Source organism: Etheostoma spectabile, chromosome 16 (assembly GCF_008692095.1).
Source record: "Etheostoma spectabile isolate EspeVRDwgs_2016 chromosome 16, UIUC_Espe_1.0, whole genome shotgun sequence".
NCBI classification, from domain to species: Eukaryota; Metazoa; Chordata; class Actinopteri; order Perciformes; family Percidae; genus Etheostoma; species Etheostoma spectabile.
Window position 1 is genome coordinate 26,901,761 of NC_045748.1, and position 21,808 is coordinate 26,923,568.

At 38.7% G+C, this 21,808-nt stretch overlaps 1 protein-coding gene across 8 annotated transcripts in view; it reads right to left on the reverse strand.

Annotated features, from left to right (window-relative positions):
* The window catches only part of LOC116704612 (RNA binding protein fox-1 homolog 3-like), a 751,296-nt gene that overhangs the window by 117,766 nt on the left and 611,722 nt on the right, over window positions 1-21,808 (reverse strand). For all 8 annotated transcript variants that reach the window (XM_032540217.1, XM_032540219.1, XM_032540215.1 and 5 more), the window contains one exon: window positions 8,265-8,513. In XM_032540217.1, coding sequence (XP_032396108.1) covers window positions 8,265-8,513 — 249 coding nt within the window. The remainder of the gene's footprint in view (window positions 1-8,264; window positions 8,514-21,808) is intronic.

Here is a 21,808-nt window from a genome sequence, read left to right on the forward strand (position 1 = left end):
GTATGCATTTGCTTGGCAACAGCATAGGGGACAGGTCAACCATCACCAATCAAAAATAAACTCTTTGCTGAGTTCAGTGATACCTCACACAAGACTCTACCTTGAAAAGGTCACCAGTTATGAAAGAGGATGTGGCTTAATAATAGGGGGCGGACCAAACCATCACCAATCAAAAAAGTACTCTCGGTTTCGGATTTCCGTGACAAATTGGCCGCAAATAGAAAACGCTCTCTCCGCCTCCACGGATGTAGACTACTGCTGGGTAATGAATTTGGTGAGGCTGTATTAGCGTAGCTACATTAAAGCAACGTCACCTGCATCAATGTTACCGTATAACAATAGATGTGCACTCCTTGCGTTTATTTCATTTCATTTCCCCATTTCCTGTCATAACCTTTCCCTGGAATCAGGAAATAGTCTTGATCAGATTTCCCGGGAATCCTGTTTCCTGGCATTAAACCCTACTACAGACCAATTTTGAAGTCAATCAGATGAAAATCTATAGGAGGAGTTGTTTAAAGTATAGCGCCTTGACTTTTAGGACTACTTCCTGTTGTCACTAGGGGGGGCTATGACTTTGAGCCAATATTGGCGTGTATATGTTGTCAGGGTTAGAGTCTTATGAATCTTAACAAAAATTTGGGCCAATTGGACAATGTACACACAAGTATTTTCATTTTTTAAATTTAAATATATATTTTTACAGTAAATTAGTAAAGTGTCTTTTAGGCCGCAGTGAACATGTGCATGGTGTCTTTTTTCCTTTATCCTGCACATGCAAGTCTCCCAGCAGAACTATAGAGTCCCCTACTGGAGCTCCATGCAGAACTCCATTCAGGGTCTCCAAAAAGGCCCAATACTCCAAGCTTTTTTGTTTGGTGAATATGCACAAACAGAGTCAGAAAAACAGAGTCAGAGTCCCCCCCTTATAACCCACAGGCGTAGGGAGGTGACCCTCTCGTCCACCAGGGTAAACTCCAAACTCCATCTAGGCCTGGCTCCAGACGGGGGCCCTGGGCTTCCTACGGGCAAGGTAACTCCACCTCTTCCTTGTTGCTTATATTTGTTACATTTTTAACTGTGATGGAGATTGTCTTTCATCATGATGTAATGAAAATGCATTTGACCATGCATTTGTAATCAGGTTTAAACTTCCTTTCTATTGATTATGCTGATTCTTTTATCATAGATCCTTTTACGGTTACCTTATGGTTACCTGCTTTTGCATTATCACTTTAATTAAATATTTTACTTAATTTTAGCGTCACTTACAACACTGCAATGTTGTTTTTCTTGTACTATGGCAACTGCACTTTACTTTACAATACCTCATGTGACGCCACTTCACTTTACCTTACCTTACTTTACTTTACTTTGCTTCAGTCTACCTTTCTCCACATTGTCTATTGTTTACCTGTTTTTCTTGTGTGTTTACTTGTTTGTTTGTTTTTGCTTTCATTGTAGATAATTGCTGCTGTAACAAAGGAATTTCCCCGCTGTGGGATGAATAAAGTATCATCTAATCTAATCTAATCTAAAACTTAACTGATTGCATATGCTAACAGACAACAACAAGGCGTCTCCCACCTGGATGTCATCAGACGGTATTTACCTCTGGCTGGTAATCCCTTTGTCTTGAGAACAAAGGCATGCAAAACAAATTGAAAGACACCATGCTGGCCAGATGGGGAGGACCTAGCCAAGGTATAGAGTAAGAGAACAGCGTCCCATCGTTGTGCATATTACAAACCAATCTTTGTCCTGTGTACCATGCTCTGAGCATTAAAAGTTTGGCAACACTATAAGAGATTTTTTTTCTCATTCTTATTGTAAGAGTGGAAATATAAAATTGCCACAAGTATCATAAATTGTTACACTGTTTTAATTTCTGAAGCTTTCTGTGTTGAACCAATCCTCATTTTCTATGGAGGCAATTTCTTATCTAGCTACTCTCTTGTCATCCAAGTGAATGGAGCTATTGTTAGAAAATGTAAATATCCTTATGTGTCTCATTAAACCTTTAGAACATTGTGAACGGAACCCTGCTTGGTGTCGCTTTGTTGTCCCAGATCTTGTAACTGCTTTCAGAATCAACACAGAGGTCAAGCCAGCAGCTGATCAGATACGGAACCCCAAGGCAATCATGATCGGATTATCCTAACATTTTAAGGTTTTAAGTTTCATGTTGTGTGAAGTGTAGTGTCACAGGAAGTTCAGACAGCAAGAGAGGTTTCACTTTAAGTTTCCCACAAGCTTCTCAGCATGTCCGCCACCACTACAGTCCCTGACAAAATTCTTGTCGCTTGTGTACAAATTGACCTGAAGTGCCGCTGAAATATATTTCTAATCAAGATTAAATTACAAGAAATGGCTCATTTTAATCCCAACATCTTTTGTAATAATGTTTCAGTGCAAAAAGAAATTGTCAAAAAGTATTCTAATATTCACAGCTTGGTAAAGCCCATTGAGTCAATTTTTGCAAAGACATAAGTGTTGTCGCCTTGTCATATGAGCTTCACCTGTGAATAATAATGGATCAATTAGGTCTCAGGTGTGTATAAAAACAACCCCAGTACACTAGACCTTCACATCAACTGCAACTAGACATCTGCAAACATGCCTAAGATTCACCCAGAGACTAAAGTTTTGATTATCAAGAGGCTGAAGACCAGATCCACTGCTGATGTGGCAGACACCTTCAATGAGTCTCAGCGTCAAGTACAGAGGATTAAAAAAACATTTGAAGACACTGGAGATGTTTTTGACAAGCCCTGGTCAGGCAGACCCCGCAAGACAACTGCTCGAGAGGACCGTTAGTTGGCTCGAAAATCCAAGGCCAGCCCATTTTCCACTGCAGCAGAGCTCCACCAGACCTGGTCCCCTGAAGCCCCTGTGTCAACCAGAACAGTTTCCGGATTCTGTCTCAAATTGGCCTCCATGGTCGAATCACTGCCCAGAAGCCAGCACTAAACAAAAGACAACTGACAAACTGTGTGGCATTTGCCAATGCCCACAGCCTGCTAAAAGGATGGACGCTGGAGAAGTGGAAGAAAGTGGATTTTTCAGATGAATCTTTCTGTTGAATTACACCACAGTTGCCGCAAATATTGCAGGAGACCTACTGGAGCCTGCATGGATCCAAGATTCACCCAGAAAACAGTGAAGTTTGGTGGCGGAAAAATCATGGTCAGGCGTAACATCCAGTATGGGGGTGTGCGAGAGATCTGCAGGGTGGAAGGCAACATCAATAGTCTCAAATACCAAGAAATCTTAGCTACCTCTTATATTCCCAACCATAAAAGAGGCCAAATTCTCCAGCAGGATGGTGCTCCATCGCATACTTCCATCTCCACTTCAAAGTTCCTCAAGGCGAAGAAGATCAAGATGCTCCAGGATTGGCCGGCCCAGTCACCAGACATGAACATCATTGAGCATATGTGGGGTAGGATGAAAGAAGAAGCATGGAAGACCAAACCAAAGAATATTGATGAACTCTGGGAGGCATGCAAGACTGCTTTCCTAGCTATTCCTGATGACTTCATCAATACATTGTATGAATCCTTGCCAAACCGCATGGATGCAGTCCTTCAAGCTCATGGAAGTCATACAAGATATTAAATTTGAATCTCACAGCACCACTATTTAATTTGCTGACATATTTTAGTATTTGTAGTAAATTTGTTCAATTTATGTATAGGCGACAAAACTTTTGTCTTGCCAAAATTTGACCTTTCTGTCTTGTTTAAATAATAAATCTTTTGTTAGTGAAACTAATTTATTTCAGTGCATTGAACATCATTTGGGAGGGTTTTAGCTTTTCATATGAGCTATTTCTTACACCAATTGATTAATTAAAAGTCAGGTTAATAGCAGGTGTTTCTACAAAATAGATAAGCGACAAGACTTTGGTCAGGGACTGTAGAATAGCATGTGGGCTGCAACTCTCTGTCTCAAATAACTATCTTTAAACCTTAAAATAAGAATAACACACCAGGGATTGGTGGTTAAATATACATAAGTTAAATTATAAGATGGTGAATTTGAATTTTAGATTTCCCTGTTCCCATTGCATTTTAAAGTCAGATTTAGCCCACCACTCTGTTTTTATCCCATAAATTTGTACCTAAATGGAAAAGCTTATAACAGTAGAACTGCAAGACAAGAATATATGTAATTAATTTAAAATCTAAATTCTTCTAGTTTTTGAAAATATGCTCGTTAACAATGTGGTTAAAACATAACATTGACAACATCAGTTAAAACACGGCTACAATTTGTTTTGGCCTTTGTCTATGATAAGTCATACTTTAATAACAATACCTAAGACATGCTTTATGCCGCACTATGCAAATCACCACACCTTCTACATCTTCTCAAACACACCTGTGTACACTTTCAGACCTGTGGGAATTGATTTTACCCACTTCTGTGACACTGGGAAACATACTAAAGCATTTTGAGGACTATAAAACATATTTCATTAATTCAAATGATCACCTTCTCACAAAACAAATTAATGTAATGGCTGGCTCTGGAAGGAAGAATTTAGCTTTGTTACGCATTCCTTTAGACTGGCTCCAATGCAACGTTCCTATCCATGCTATACGCCGTTGGGAAGGGAATTTTCCTCGCCAAACTATAACTAGGAAACTACTAGAACTGTTGGGTCCTTGTAAATTCGGGAGTGTGGTCTAGACCTACTCTATCTGTAAAGTGTCTCGAGATAACTCTTGTTATGAATTGATACTATAAATAAAATTGAATTGAATTGAATATAGCATGTCCATATTGACAAAGGTTTTAAACATTTATATATTAAAGCTTAATGTAAAACAGAACTGAACTGTCATAACGGTTTGCTTGTCAGAAACTAGACGGCAAAAACTAGTTGTATCATTAAACAGGTCACTGCAGTAATTCAAGAACATGTGACTGCAAACATTGGAATACATTTTAATTTAAAAAATAAATAAATAGGGTAGTCAATCCCAACAATCTATTTACCTTGTACACTAACCAGAGATGGCAAAAGTACTCACTGCCCATACTCAAGTAGAAGTACAGATAATTGTGTTAAAGAAATACTCTGGTAAAAAGTAGAAGTACTGATTTACCTTCTTTACTCAAATAAAAGTAACAAAGTACAGGCTTAGAAATTTACTTAAAGTATAAAAGTAAAAGTAGCCTTATGAATGACAAAGCTCCCTGGACCAGACACATGTTACTAGAGAGCACGCTGAGAAACTACAGTGGACATGGAAAAAAGGCTCTTTATATGCCATTGCCTACATTTTAAATGGCTGTTTGCCAATAGGCCTAAAACATATAGCCTAATTATATTGACAGAGACTGGGACTCCAGGTTAATAAGATTCTGACTGAAAAGCAAGATATGAATTCAAGTGTGATTTTGTGAGAAGTCTGTGTATGTTCCCATCCAATTAGATTAAATTTGGTATTGGTAACTCCAGTGTTACGACTGTGGTCGTATTTGTTTGTCTCGCTGTATGTGCACTTGTGTCCTGTTTTCTCCCTATGCAAATAGCGCTGTGCCATTGCTGGAGGATGATTGGTGGAGGCAGCTAAGTCCGATCCGGGATTGGCTGCAGCTGTGAACCAACAGCTATTTAAAGGAGCAACATGGCAACTGTCAAGAGGGACAGAGGGAAGCCAGCAGGCGTTCTTCATTCTCCAGTTTCCTTGCCTCCCAACCTGCCACACGTTGACTTTTGTTTAAGTATATTTTAGTTTCCAATTGTATGGGTGGACCTTTAGATGTGTTTAGTTTTCTCCTGTTTTTCTTAGTTAGGAAGGTTATGGTAAGGTAGGTAAGGTAAGGTTAAGTTATTGTTATTCTTTTGGCCTTCATGATTTGAAATTATTTTAAAGTTAGTGAGGGCTAGATTAGGACTGGATTTAGAGCTGATTCTGGTTTCCAACTTCGGCCCAGGTGTATCTGTTAAAACACAGCGAAGACAACTTCTCTCTGTTGATGCTTCATTACAATCAAGCATCAGTATAAACATGGGCGTCAGGAGCTCTGCTATGGCTGTGTGTGTGTGTATGTGGTAATAAAATAAATAATATTGTAAATAGGGCTGGGCAAGTTAGCGCGTTATTATTGCGTTAACTAATTAATTAATTAACGCAGACATTTTTTTTATCGCGCGTTAATGTAGTTTTTATTATTTCTTTATTATTGTAAAAGTTTGATGCTCACAGGCTTTGTAAATACTGCAAAGTTGAATTTATTTATCACCGGAGAAGGCTACTTCCAGTCTGAAATATCACCTTGACAGTTGATACCAGCAAATCATTCAACAACACCCATTAGGGTGGTGGAGGACATCGGTCTGAGAATCGCAACAACAACGGCAGGTATGAGATTCCCTCATGACGCACCATCACAAGAATACACAAGTTGTATAAAAAGGAGAGGACTGCAAAAGCAACCACGCTACAACATGCACCCTAGGGACTACTGGACTCCCTGGGAACTACTGGACTCACTGGGTTACCAGAATTATCTCGGCGTTACAGTGCATTATACTGATAAAAAGTGGGCGCTCTATTCAAGTGCTCTGAGTGAAATGAAAACAGAGGAGAGACATTATGCTGAGACATGCGCGGGACACTTAATTGAAGTTGCACAGCAGTTGAATATGTCAAATAAAGTCACCGCAGTTAGCCCAGAAAGTACGAATAGATACAAAATCTGATCGCTGCTGCGAGCCTTCTGCCTTCTGATCATGTCCCCTGCTTTGCGCACGGTCTCCAGCGTTCTGTCACGTTCTGTGTCTCTGCTTTACAGCGCGTTGGACAGTGTCCTTGCGAAGTGCAGAAAAGTTGTGGGGCTCTAAACCCAGTCCAACAGGTGCTGCAGAGTTAGAGCAACAACAGATGAACGTGTACATAAGAAGGAGTCGCTTATGTACGATGGTTACGTTCCAACCAGATGGAATTTATCTCTGGACATGATAAATACATTGTTTAAGTTGAGATGTACACTAAATATTTTATTTAACTGCTACTTTATAAACAAAATGCTGGTAAGTTTTTGCAGAACAAATGTTACGGCACTTTTGTTCATATGGCAGAACATAAAAAAAAAGGCACTATATACACTACTTTTGAATTTGTTATTTCATTTTCCGATTAATCCCGATTAATCAGGGAAATTATGCGATTAATCGCGATTAAAAATGTTTAATAATAATAATAATAACAGTAAACCCATTATTAATTGTATTATCTTAATGAGCAAGGAAGTTCAACAATCAACATTATATTGAATCAACAGCCAGGTGCAGCCTAGCTAACAGGTGCAACCTGACTGACAGGTGCAACCTAGCTAACAAGGGAAGAACACAAACAAGCTAACTTTAAATTTGCCAGAACTATAGACCAATACAACAACAGGCTGACAACATCAGTTATATGACTTACAGTTCTCAAAGATGCACACAATCTCAACTGATTATCCTCCGAACAGCTAGTCTCTTTTTCTTTTCTCTCACTTTTTTCTCCGTGTGCCGTGTGCGCCTGCTCGCAGTGTGAGGCGCGTGTCTGCGCTATTCTCTGACATGCACTCACAATCACACCTGATAGACAACATTTAGTACAAAACTAACGTACCGAGCCAATTTTGTAAAATGTAAGGAGTAGAAAGTACCGATATTCGTGTTAAAATGCAAGGAGTAAAAGTAAAAAGTCGCCAAAAAAATAAAGAGTAAAAGAAAATATCTGAAAAATCTACTTGAGTACAGTAACAAAGTATTTGTACTTTGTTACTTCCCATCTCTGACAGTAACTGGTGAGGAGGACTTTCAATCCCAACTTTCAATCCCAACAACAAAAGGACCATTTTGTATGTCACCAAAACTGAACCTAAAACAGTAGCTCAGTGGCAGCATAGTGTTCCACTTTCTTAAGACCACTAGAGTAATATAAATGTCATTTAAAAATATTTTTTTTTATAAAGAAATAGGTCTAATAAAAATAATAAATACTGTAAATGAGATACATTTTTGTTGTAAAGGACATGTTTTTTTCTCAAATCAGCAGAGGCACACATTAACAGTAACATACATTTACAAATGTTGATATTGCAGATTTTCTACCCCTTGTAGTCAGTCAAGTCCATGACCATCAGTCAAGTCCCCATAACTTTTTCAATCCTCATTGACATCAACTTTAAATGAAAATAGAGCAAAAAAATGTATTTCATGTGGTTCATAAAGATGTTAGTATAAACTATAGACTCACGGTTACTGTGTTGGCTGTGAGAGTGGGGGTATTGCTGTCATTTCCCGGCTGTTCGCTCTGTGTGTGTGTAGGCGTGTAGAGTGTCAGGGTGTGCTCGGCCACCGTGCTTGGTCCTGTGTATTCTGCCGGTGGATGGGTGTGGGGCGAGGCATACTCAGCTGGGATCCCATTCTGTGGGGGAGGGGGGTACTGGGCCTGTGGGAAGGGTTGGGCCATGGCTTCAGGGGGAGCTGGGGCCTCTTGGTTACCCTGCATGGATAGATAGGTAGGGACAGGACAGAGGGATGGAAAACAGAAAACCAACAGGTTAATAAGGATTTATATTTTAGGACATTTTCACACCAATAGTTGGTTTGCTCTGGTGTCGAATCAATTGATGAGTTTGTTGTTATCTTGGTTTGGTATATTTTCACACATAAAAAAAATCCAAACCAAAATGGATCGCTTCAAATGTATTTTTGTATGCATTTCATTACATACAACGTACATTTCCACAGTTTGTCCATAAAGACCTATATTTGGTTAATTCAAATCTTTATATGTAGCTAATAATACCAATCAAATTGTACACAAATATAACATTGCGTATACTCTACAATAAAACCAACTGCACATATGATATCTATTGGTTTACAGATTAATTTGGATAATAAGAAGGAATACCAAAGGCAAGTCCATAATGTATAGGCAAGGCTAGTACCAAGATTCATTCTGTTTTTGAAGAAGTTGAACAACATTACACAGTATATATATAGTAATAATTTAACCTGCAGCATAAACACTATCAGAATTAAGTTACTCGTAAGATTTGAAGAAAATCGGTCAAAAACATCTTGTCAAAAAAAAGAAAATCTGCACAGAGTCTTTGGCATTTTGCCTCAGATCTTGGCATAATTTCCACTTAAATTTGACAGAGATGTTTTATGTAGGTATATTAGACATACTGGACGACCTTTAAGGACAAGAATAACGGGAAGGAGGCAAGAGAAAGTAACTCAGTCTGTGACTTTTATCTCTATCATTGCAATTAAATAAGAGCCATGGTTTGGTCATAAAATCCTGAGTGACAAGGCTGAGAGATGACACAGTGTAACAACAAACTACCTGTCTGTCAATAAACACCAAAAGAGATAAAATAAAACATGCAACAGTGTTCTTCCGCATGACTGAGAGAGAGTGAGAGTGTATCCTTTGTAAATGGCAAGAGAAAAAATATATTGGCTTTATTAGTAGGATCTGTTTGATCAAGACTAAATTATGTCACCCACGAGGAAATTTCTCTGTGGAAAGACCAAACACATCCACACAAACACTCAAATAGCACAAGGAATGACAAACACATAGAGCAAAGAAAAGTGATGCAAATGACATCCCTTATAGAAATGACAAAGATCAATTAAATGATACACTTTTGATGACAACCTCCGTTTTGAAATCCATTTTTCTAAAAAAAAGTGACGTTTTTCCTTTCATCTTCACTTTTCTCTATTTATTCCTGACTTGCTTCAGTTGCTGCGATTCCTTTTTTCCTTCCATGTTAAGGTGAGGTTGCTCTTTCACCCCTGTCCAGGCTCTCCTTCTAATGTACATGCCTGTCAGATAATAATTTACTCCAACCAATGATGATGAATCCATCTGACATAGCACCCTGCCTTTCTACAGCACTACTCAAAATCTTCTAGGAAAATAGCTCAAAATGTTTTAAAATCAATAACAGCAACTTATGAGATGGTATGAGGGTCTGACAATTGCTGTTTCTAATAGTGGTATTGAAGTTGGCTATTCTTTTGCATGGAGATTGATGGTGTTGAGCATAATGAAGCAGTTTGCCGATGGCTCACTGACTGTAGCTACATCTTTCCTGGCAGAGAATCATAGTCGACTCCCCAGGCAGAGAAGCGTTATGCTCAATTTAGGGTTTACTTAAGGTCACTTCACATACAAATGAAGAAAAATACAAATCTCTAGCAGCAAACGAGTCAAGTCATCAATAATGCAACAGGGTTTTGTTGTGCATGATAGATTTGGATACAAGTAATGCTGTTTTTTAATGTGTTGTGATGTTTTAACAGCCAAAATGAACACTACACAGCCAGTACAAATACACACATAGATTTACACTAGACAGCTCTTTTCAAGCTTTAGTGGCAATTTTAACTTGAAGTTGTTTTGTAGTTAACGTCCTTTATCTTAGCTCAGGTTGTGAAAACTTGTAGGATTTTTGTAAATCAGCTCTTACAAATCACTTGTTTTGAGGTGGCAATCTTTGAAGTGTAAAAAGTGTTACTAGTACCGTAGAGTCTATTTAGTTCTTTCCTTCTTTGGTCTTCCACTTCATTACAACGTGGTCTTGTTTCCATAGTGTTAGGTCCGCTGCTGGTTGCACTCTGTCTCTGCTCTCCTCCCCTCTGTCTGTCCTTGGTTACAGGAGTGAAGCCTGGCCTCCAATCACCTCTGCTTCAAAGACCCGGTCAACCTACCACTCCTCGTCAGATCATAGTTTAGACAACGTTAGTCTCGCTGCTGACTCTACCCTTGTATTAGTTTTTGTGACACTTGTGACGCTTGTACTTATTGTTCTTTGTCAGCCACAGTTCTGTGCACATGACTCCTGCTGCCACTTCACTCCTGCCATTCACCACTCCTGCTCTCCGCCCTGGATCACTGGATTATTGGACATGGTATCACACACACTGTGCACCCTGGATTACTATTGGATTTGTTTTGGACTTGGCTTTTCACTGTTACATCCCGACAATGGACACTGGAATAAACCTGTTACACTATCATTCTGGTCTTCGTATTGTCTGCATATGTGTTCAACCTGTTTCCACACGTAACACATAGTTTTGTCCATATTTGTTCATGTATTTTTGTTTGTTCTGATAACACTGTAATCACCAAGGTCATTTCATCACTGAGGTCTGTGCTCACAATGGCATTGCTCAACACATTCTCACTCCCATCTCGTAAAACACAGACGCTTGGTCAGGTGCTTTTGTCGTTATTATTGACGCTAAAAGTCTGCGTTAGCATAACATAACACTCTTTACCTAAATGCGCTTGGTCAGGACTAGTGTCGTCCCTTTTGACGCTGTTAGGTTAAGGAAAAGCTTGTGGTGGGCTCACAGTTCCTTGACTCGCGGAAATGGGACGATTGGGTTTAAAAGGTTGTGGGTGGGCTTACGGTTCCGTGACTCATGGGAACAGGACGGTAGGGTTTAGGGAAAGGTCATGGGTGGGCTTACGATTCTGTGACACACAAGAATAACGGGCCGTCTAAAGAAGAAAGCAGCTTCCCAGACGCGGCAATAATGGGAGGACACACGCGGGACACGAACCCCGCCCTCTTGGGTGAAAGTCCTGTGTTTGACCCATCCACTATATATATATATATATATATAGATCTATATATATAGATCTATATCTATATCTATATATATATATCTATATATATATCTATATCTATATATATCTATATATATATATATCTATATATATATATATATCTATATATAGATATATATATAGATATATACACATACATACATATACACACACACACACACACACACACACACACACACACATATTCATATATATATATACACAGGTTAGGTTGATACACAGCCTACAGCCCTATTGGACAACTGTTCAAATTCATATTATTGCAAGAACCAATCAGCTAAGTAAAGAGAAACAAGTGGCCATCATTACTTTAAGAAATGACGGTCAGTCAGTACGGAAAATTAAGAAAACTTTGAATGTGTCCCCAAGTGCAGTCACAAAAACCATCAAGCGGGAAAAGGAAAGGAAGACCAAGAGTCACCTCTGCTGCTGAGGATAAGTTCATCTCAGTCACCAGCCTCAGAAATCACAAGTTAACAGCAGCTCAGATTAGAGACCAGATGAATACCATAAAGATTTCTAGCAGCAGACACATCTCTAGAACAACTGTTAATAGGAGACTGCAAAAATCAGGCATTCATGATCAAATAGCAGCTAGGAAACCACTGCTAAGGAGAGGTAACAAGCAGACGGAGAAAAGGTGACCGGATGGATTCTACATGCCTGGTTCCCACCATGAAGCATGGAGGAGGAGGTGTGGGGGTGCTTTGCTGGTGACACTGTTGGGGATTTATTCAAAAATGAAGGCATATTGAACCAGCATGGCTACTACAGCATCCTGCAGTGGCATGCCATCCCATCCAGTTTGCGTTTAGTTTAGTAGAGCAACATTTATTTTTTGATAGGACAATGAGCCCAAACACACCTCCAAGCTGTGTAAGGGCTATTTGACCAAGAAGGAGAGTGATGGAATGCTGCGCCTCCACAGTCACCGGACAACAAAAGGGAAATGAAAGGGCCAACAATTGCTGGGCATCTCTGGGAACTCCTTCAAGACTGTTGGGAAACCATTTCAGGTGACTACCTATTGAAGCTTATTAAGAGAATGCCAAGAGTGTGCAAAATCAGAATAAAGGGTGGCTACTTTGAAGAAACTAGAATAAAGACATGTTTTCAGTTATTTCATAATTTTTTGTTAAGTACATAATTCCATGTGTGTTCATTCATAGTTGTGATGCCTTCAGTGATAATCTGCAATGTAAATAGTCATGAAAATAAAGGAAATGCATCGAATGAGAAGGTGGTTCCAAACGGACAGTCTAAAGAAGAAAGCGGCAATAATGCGAGGACACACACGGGACACGAACCCCGCTCTCCTGGCTGAAAGTCCTGTGTTTGAACCATCCACCGTAAATATATACATATATGTATATACAGTCCCTGACAAAAGTCTTGTCGCTTATCTATTTTGTAGAAACACCTGCTATTAACCTGACTTTTAATTAATCAATTGGTGTAAGAAATAGCTCATATGAAAAGCTAAAACCCTCCCAAATTATGTTCAATGCACTGAAATAAATTAGTTTCACTAAAAAAAGATTTATTATTTAAACAAGACAGAAAGGTCAAATTTTGGCAAGATAAAAGTTTTGTCGCCTATACATAAATTGAACAAATTTACTACAAATACTAAAATATGTCAGCAAATTAAAAAGTGGGGCTGTGAGATTCAAATTTAATATCTTGTATGACTTCCATGAGCTTGAAGGACTGCATCCATGCGGTTTGGCAAGGATTCATACAATGTATTGATGAAGTCATCAGGAATAGCTAGGAAAGCAGTCTTGCATGCCTCCCAGAGTTCATCGATATTCTTTGGTTTGGTCTTCCATGCTTCCTCTTTCATCCTACCCCACATGTGCTCAATGATGTTCATGTCTGGTGACTGGGCCGGCCAATCCTGGAGCATCTTGATCTTCTTCGCCTTGAGGAACTTTAAAGTGGAGATGGAAGTATGCGATGGAGCACCATCCTGCTGGAGAATTTGGCCTCTTTTATTGTTGGGAATATAAGAGGTAGCTAAGATTTCTTGGTATTTGAGACTATTGATGTTGCCTTCCACCCTGCAGATCTCTCGCACACCCCCATACTGGATGTAACCCCAGACCATGATTTTTCCGCCACCAAACTTCACTGTTTTCTGGGTGAATCTTGGATCCATGCAGACTCCAGTAGGTCTCCTGCAATATTTGCGGCAACTGTGGTGTAATTCAACAGAAGATTCATCTGAAAAATCCACTTTCTTCCACTTCTCCAGCGTCCATCCTTTAAGCAGGCTGTGGGCATTGGCAAATGCCACACGGTTTTTCAATTGTCTTTTGTTTAGTGCTGGCTTCTGGGCACTGATTCGACCATGGAGGCCATTTCGAGACAGAATCCGACAAACCGTTCTGGTTGACACAGGGACTTTAGGGGACCAGGTCTGGTGGAGCTCTGCTGCAGTGGAAAATGGGCTGGCCTTGGATTTTTGAGCCAACAAACGGTCCTCTCGAGCAGTTGTCTTGCGGGGTCTGCTTGACCTGGGCTTGTCAAAAACATCTCCAGTGTCTTCAAATGTTTTTTTAATCCTCTGTACTTGACGCTGAGACACATTGAAGGTGTCTGCCCCATCAGCAGTGGATCTGGTCTTCAGCCTCTTGATAATCAAAACTTTAGTCTCAGGGTGAATCTTAGGCATGTTTGCAGAGGTCTAGTTGCAGTTGATTTGAAGGTCTAGTGTACTGGGGTTGTTTTTATACACACCTGAGACCTCATTGGTCAATTATTAGTTACAGGTGAAGCTCATATGACAAGGCAACAACACTTATGTCTTTGCAAAAATTGACTCAATGGGCTTTACCAAGCTGTGAATATTAGAATACTTTTTGACAGTTTCTTTTTGCACTGAAACATTATTACAAAAGATGTTTGGATTAAAATGAGCCATTTCTTGTAAATAAATCTTGATTAGAAATATATTTCAGCGGCACTTCAGGTCAATTTGTACACAAGCGACAAGACTTTTGTCAGGGACTGTATGTATGCATGTATATATGCATGCATGCATATATATATATATATATATATATATGCATGCATATATATATATATATATATATATATATATATATATATATATATATATATATGTGTTTGACGTGCGTGTGATGATCAATAAGTGGAAAAAATAGACTGGCTGACATCAGATTTGTATGGTAAGATTAATAGAGAGCAACTACTACTATAACTAGTTTCTGTAGCAATACAATATCCCATTGAGGGTATTATTCATCGGCTTTAATTGCAGAATGACAATTTTTACTTAGGGTTCACTACATAAATGGTTATCTAGTACAGACACTGATATGTTTGTTTTGCTTTGCGATTACACAGTTATAAAGTTCATTATTTAACCTTATGAACCCATTATCTTCGGCAGTTTTAGGGCTTCTGAAAAAGTTCTAAAAGTAGATGTTCAAACATTCCTGTACATATTTGGACATCTACAGTTCTATCACAACTAAGCAAACTCTATCTGCTAGAGGTTAATTGACCTTAAATAGAGAGTTGTAATATTTATTATTATTTATTATGTTAGGCCTAATATTTATATTTCTTAGCATTAAAAAACTGCAGCCTCAACAGCTTTGCTTGGTTTAATTATACAGTATCTTCATCTCTTCTATTCATGATATCCACCAAAGCGCTCTTCTAATGTCATCTTTTCAGCTTTTTATGTCTGAAAAATGTCTCCATTGTTCAGCTTGTTGCGTCCCCACTCATTGTGTTTTGTTTTATACCATCTGTATCTGGACAAATGAGTGAACCACATTTCATACTGTTAAGTAATGTTATATTGTAAAGGTTCTATTACCTCTGGAACAGAAGTCAGAAGTTCCATGTTTACAGCAGCTCTCTACTGTTATATATTGGTCTAGCGCTGCTTTCTGTTACTGTCTCAGAGTCTATGCAGGGTGGAGCTATGGCTGGGGGCGAGTCTTGATTCAATAAAACAAGGAGCCACATCGATAGGCCTCCCTGCCTTGCAGCATCGATAAAGACCTGAACTGATATATGGCCCCACCTGGTCAATCCACACACTAGAGTGAAGCACATACACTAACACATACCACCAAACAAAAACAGTCAAGTTAAATAATGGTACTGGAGTATGTGAATTTTTTTTTGTCTAATCATGTACTGATGTCTGATACATCTCCTTGTATGCATACACACACACACATATATACACACACATAAAGCTGGAGACTGCTTTGCTCTGCTGGAGTTAAAGGCAGAAAAGAGTGAGCAGAAAAAAAGGCTGAGGGAAAAGGAGAGTAAGAAAGTGCCATAGGCAGAGTGAGAGAGAGAGATAGTGTTAAAGTCAGTGAACTTCCATCATCCATCAAAGTGGCTGAGGCGCTGACACACTGAGACATCCCCAGATCCTTGTCGACAAATTGCGCTGGTAAATGATTTCTCCTATCAGCTAAATCATACTATCCATCCCTTTTCTTTGTCCATCCTTCCATCTATCCCTGTGCATCATCCACCCGCCTTTCTCTCTCTCTCTCTCTTTCTCTCTCTCCCGTCTTTCCCTCATTGAGTTTATTTCACTTTGGCATAGTGGAGCACCATGCTTGATCTCTGATGGACTCTATATGTACATGAGGCACATATATAATTCTCTCTCTCTCTAATAAATATAAAAGAGTAAATGCATACATCTGATATAATAATACACATAAATAGGATTTTTTATGATGTTATTGAATATGATAAGCAAATGACTGTACATGTCCATCAATAAATTATATGTGGAAACAGTAATTTAAAAGAACAAACTGCTAGCTAACAACTGTACCAAACAAGAAGAAAGTGTTCTTGTGGTGAAAAGAGATCTGCGTTTTGGCAAAGGCAGATGGTGAATGGACAATCCAGCCGATGGGAAAAACACTTCCAACATGATCATTTACTCCTGTATGATGAAAGGGAGGGGGCAGGAAGTTTTATGAGAAATAAGATCTTAATGTTGAATACAAACCAACTCTGTTCCCCACTGGTGAGAAAAGGAAAGAACGACAGAATAAATAAGCATATCCCATTATGTAAGAAGTGTTGGTGTGTGTCCATATTATAGCCTACGTAAGACTCAGATAGGATGAAATATTTAGTTTGGATGAATTGACCCCATACTTTAAACAGAGCAGAATAAGCCAACATTTGCAGGGATGTTGAGGAGGAACAAAAGGCTTGTTGGCTAATTTACAGATGGCAGTAAATGTGTGTGTCATTGGGATAGAAGATTACCAAAAAACAGGTTCATTCATTGCAGGGAAATTAAAAAGTTCACACACGCACGCAAGTACGCACACACACACACATATGTGCACAGCAGGTGTGTGTCTAATATTGATTCCCTTCTCTTCAGCTATTTTCCAAAGTAGCCTGGGGCTTCTCTACTAACCATTACCCAAGCTCTCTGCTGGGCCGAGACGCTTCAGAACCCCCTCCTACTTTACCCCTGGAGCTACACCGCCCTATGTATGTGTGTAGGGAGTAATTGTAATATTCTTAGAGTAAGAGTTGGCAGAGATGTGATACAGAATGCACTGAAGACAAAATGAAGCCCAAAACTCTTTTAAGCAACAGAAAAACATCGTTACATACACAAATAGACTGTGTGTGTGTGTGTGTGTGTGTGTGTGTGTTGGGTGTGTGCATGTGCATGTGTGCGTGTGCGTGCGTGCGTGCGTTTGTGCGTGCGTGCACAGTGTCTGGGTCCCTTACACTAATCACAGCTTTATTGTTCCATGTTGACAGAGACAACTAATGAAGATTGGGGCTTAGAGCCAATGAGGCTGATCAGCCAGGGACATGCATATAGACAGATAAAGGCATATCACTGCCAAAAGAAAAGTGTTGTCATACAACCTCATACATAGAAAAGAAAAAAATAAATGCCCATATAGTACGTTGTGTGTCCACACCTGTTGGTGGACACAACGTCCACACACAACATCAAAACCCTAAGCATCATGGGTCTCTTTTATCAAATGCATAAGAAAGTGTTTCCAACAATGTTTAAACCCTGAGAAATCCGTTATTTTATTTTATTGACAAGGGACGTTTTGTTTGGTTGCCTGTCAGTGGCGTAAAGACCTTAGACCCCCATGTCACTCTAACTACCATTGTTAGAGTGAAAAGTAATTAGTTACAGTTACTAGTTACTTTTTCCAATAAGTAACTAAATTAGATACTCAGTTACAAATTAAAAAAGTAACTAGTTACTTTAAAAAAATGTCAGTGCTCAAATGTGACCCCACCTCCACGTCTCTTTAACGGAACATAAAATACATGTGCATGTTCAATTATTTATGATAAATCTGAATATTATAATGAAATTACACTTAATACAATACATTATTAACAGAAACTGTACACAAATCTAAACTCTTTTAATGTTGCTGTGGGACAAAGTGAGACTAGCCTCCAATCAGATGCCATGTATGTAGATATTATGCCTAGTGGATCAGTACAAATAACAACATAGATGTTTTGGAACTTTTGATATTTATTGCCCCTCAACAGGCCACAACTGAGCAAAATTAAATAATGCTTGCTAAGCACTATAGCAAAACTAAATGTATATACACTCTTTGTAGTGCAAATAACTCTCTCTTACTCACACTCACACACACACACACACACACACTCACACATATACCTTGTGTGGAAATAAAAGAACTAAAAGAAATAAAAAAGAACCGAAAACAAAAAAAATCACACTGATCATAAAAAATAAAAAAGTTAAAAAAAGAAAGTTATACTGAGTATGAAAACTCTTGTTCATTACATTTTACTTCATAATTGCAACCGCATGTGTTGTATTCATTGTTGCAAAACGTTCTGTATATAGTTTGTTTGTTACCATGACAACACCATTGATCTGAAACTTGATGCTGTCATGTAAATAGTTTTCTAATCAGCAATAAATATAACAATTTTTGATCAACTCATATCAATTGCATGCTTAAATAACATACCGGTTAAAGCCCCACACATTTCAAGAGAATCTGACCCACTTCCTGGTTAAATCTGACCACTTCCGGTTTAGGCCCCGCCCAGTCCAAGTACAGATACGGATACAGATAATTCATGTGGTAAACAGATACAGATACAGATAATGCTGTACTGGCTCATCCCTAAAATCTTTAGCAGGAAAAGTTACCCTTCTCCTTGATTTCATAACGCCATACCTGTCTCTCATTGACTGACTTGCTTGTGTTATTTCTTGTGTCCAACTATGCACGCTTTTGAACACCCGCCCAACTTTACCTCTGATTGGCTTACCATGGAATTTTACTCAGCCTCAGCCAATCGTCAGCATTTATGTGCTTGTCTAGTGCACTGCCCACTAACCAAGGAAGAAAAAAAGTCTTTGCCTCTTGGCTCAGAGGTAAAGTTGGTCTGATGAAAAAATAGCTTTAATTATAGTCATTTTATCATTTTAAAACTCTTCTTAAAACCCACCTCTTTTCTTTGGCTTTTAACACCAGGTAGAGTGATGATTTTATGTGTATACCTTTACCACATGCCGCTAGTGCATTTTGTTGTTTTTATTTTATTATACCTTATTATATTTGTGCTTTTATTGTGTTATCTATTTATTCTGTATGATCATTTTGTGCAGCACTTTGGAAACCTTGTGTTTGTTAAAATTGTGCTATATAAATAAAGTGGATTGGATTGGATTGGATAGTAACACGCCACATTTTTTGGCAGTAACAGTGAGGTCTTTATTAAGATGGGAAGAGTAATCAATTGTAATATTTGTTAATGAAAAAAGTAACGCTGTTTTTCCCATCACTGCTAACTACCGTCAAAACACGGGCACCCAGATAATACGTTCAAGAGTAATTGGAAGTCATCCATTGTCACAGAAAGAATTCTTCTTAGTAACCTTAATGCAGCTTTTTTTCTGCCACACAGCATAATTTTGGCATTGATTACATGCCACTTACAACTCAGTTACACAGCATAGACCTTCCTTATTGATACATTTCAATATTGATTGATAGCTTAACGTTATGTGCTATGTTGACAAGAAGCTACAACATCGTTCAACACGCTCATAAAGTATGATTGTTCTGACCAAGGTAACGTTAAACAGCACTGGGCTAACTTGCAATTATTGTTAGCTGTATAGATAGATGACTAATGTAATCCTAATTTAACCACCCTCTTGAGTGTCCACAACACATATGATACCTTAAAGACAAATTCCACTAATAAAGAATAAGAAACAGGTTATTAGTTGCTTACAAACACTGGAAAAAGGAGTGGTAGATTGCAGCCTATATTACTGTCTGTATCTAGGAGATACCACACCTTATCTGTATGGTTTACCAAAAGTACATAAGAAAAACTATCCCCTCAGACACATCGTCAGCAGTATCAACTTAGTCACGTATTGCTAAATACCTGGCCACTATATTAGCACCACTGGTTGGCAACACTAATCATCACATGCAGAATTCCAAGGACTTTGTGGACAAGGTCCAAGTGACCACACTTTACAAGATAACACAACTCAGTCCAGATCAGGTGGGCTCATTGTTGGAGCAAACACCACCTATTTTAAATATAAGGATGCCTTTTATAGACAAAAGCATGGCTGTGCAATGGACTCCCCTGTATCCTGTGGCCAACCTCTACATGGAGGAAGTGGAGAGGAAGGCATTAGAGACCTACAAGGGAGTTCCTCCGAGCCACTGGTTCAGGTACAGTACGTGGAATGACACATGGGTGAAAATCAAGACCAAAGAAATTAGCCCCTTCACAGACCTTATACATTCAGTGGACAACTACATAATGTTCAAAAAAGAGGAGCTGAGGGAAAATAAACTCCCCTTCCTGGATTGTGGGATAAGTTTGCGGGAAAGGGGATAGCTCCAGGTGGAAATTTATCATAAGGCCAACCCACACTGACCAGTACCTACTGTTTAACTCTCACCACCCTCTAGAGCGAAAACTGGGAGTTATATATTGATAGTTGAAGATCTGTACATTGGGGAGCCAAAACAGCCACTCAGCCAACACATGTATCAACACAGGCAGAAAAACTACTCAGGAAAAGACTCAGTTGTCTATACTCATCTACAATAAGAACAACGCAGTTTTCAAGATCAAGATGTCTATATCCTGGACGGAGAGGACAGGCGGTTTGAAAGAGGGGTCAAGGATGCCATTTTTGTTAAAGTGGAGCGACCCTCTTTACATAGGGGAGGTGGGTTGAGACATAATTTTTCTTCAGTCTACAACATGGTTCTGAAAACCATTCTCAGGCACCTTACAGATACACCATCCTGCTCCACCTCATAAGCAGGGGGCATCATCAGAAGCTGCTGGGACCGCATCTTCTCTGGCGACACAAATAGACTACATTTTAGCAGTCATGTGACTTCATTTCATGAGATCATGTGACTGCCTTGTGTATTAAGACCAGAGTTACTTCCTGTGCACATTAAACAACTGATGGTGTTTGGATGAACACTGAAATGTCTTGTATTTAATATTTTTAATCCAGTAAATTTAACTTAAAGCTTTGTTGAAATTACAATTACCTGGATGCATAAATTAATTTCCACAGACATATGTGGGATAATGTCCATAAAACCTGAATGTGTAAACTCGTCCGTGAACAGATGTGGTGTTAACAATGAAAGCTAAAACTCCCATAATCCAACGCGACTTCCCGTTGTCATTAAAAGTTGGTGTTTACCATCCATTGTTTTGACTGAGAAACCCCTAGTGGCAGAAAATTACACATTATATGTTTAAACCCTGGACTGTATTTATAAACAAATACATAGAGAGAATAAATACCAAATAACTGTCTTTAATTATTTAGTTTGACAATTGACAGTCATAACTAAATAAGAACTTAAAAACAACTACTAATAAATAACAGTTGCTTAAAAAACGTTTTTTACTTTTATTGTAATTTAGTACAATTAAAGTAAAGTAACAGTATAAAAGTATTATTTGTAGTGCAACCAGCAACTAAATAAATGTGGGAATAAATAACAATTCCTTTAGTATATTGTTAAAGTGAAGACACAATTTAGTGAATTAAGACGTTTATATAGAACAGT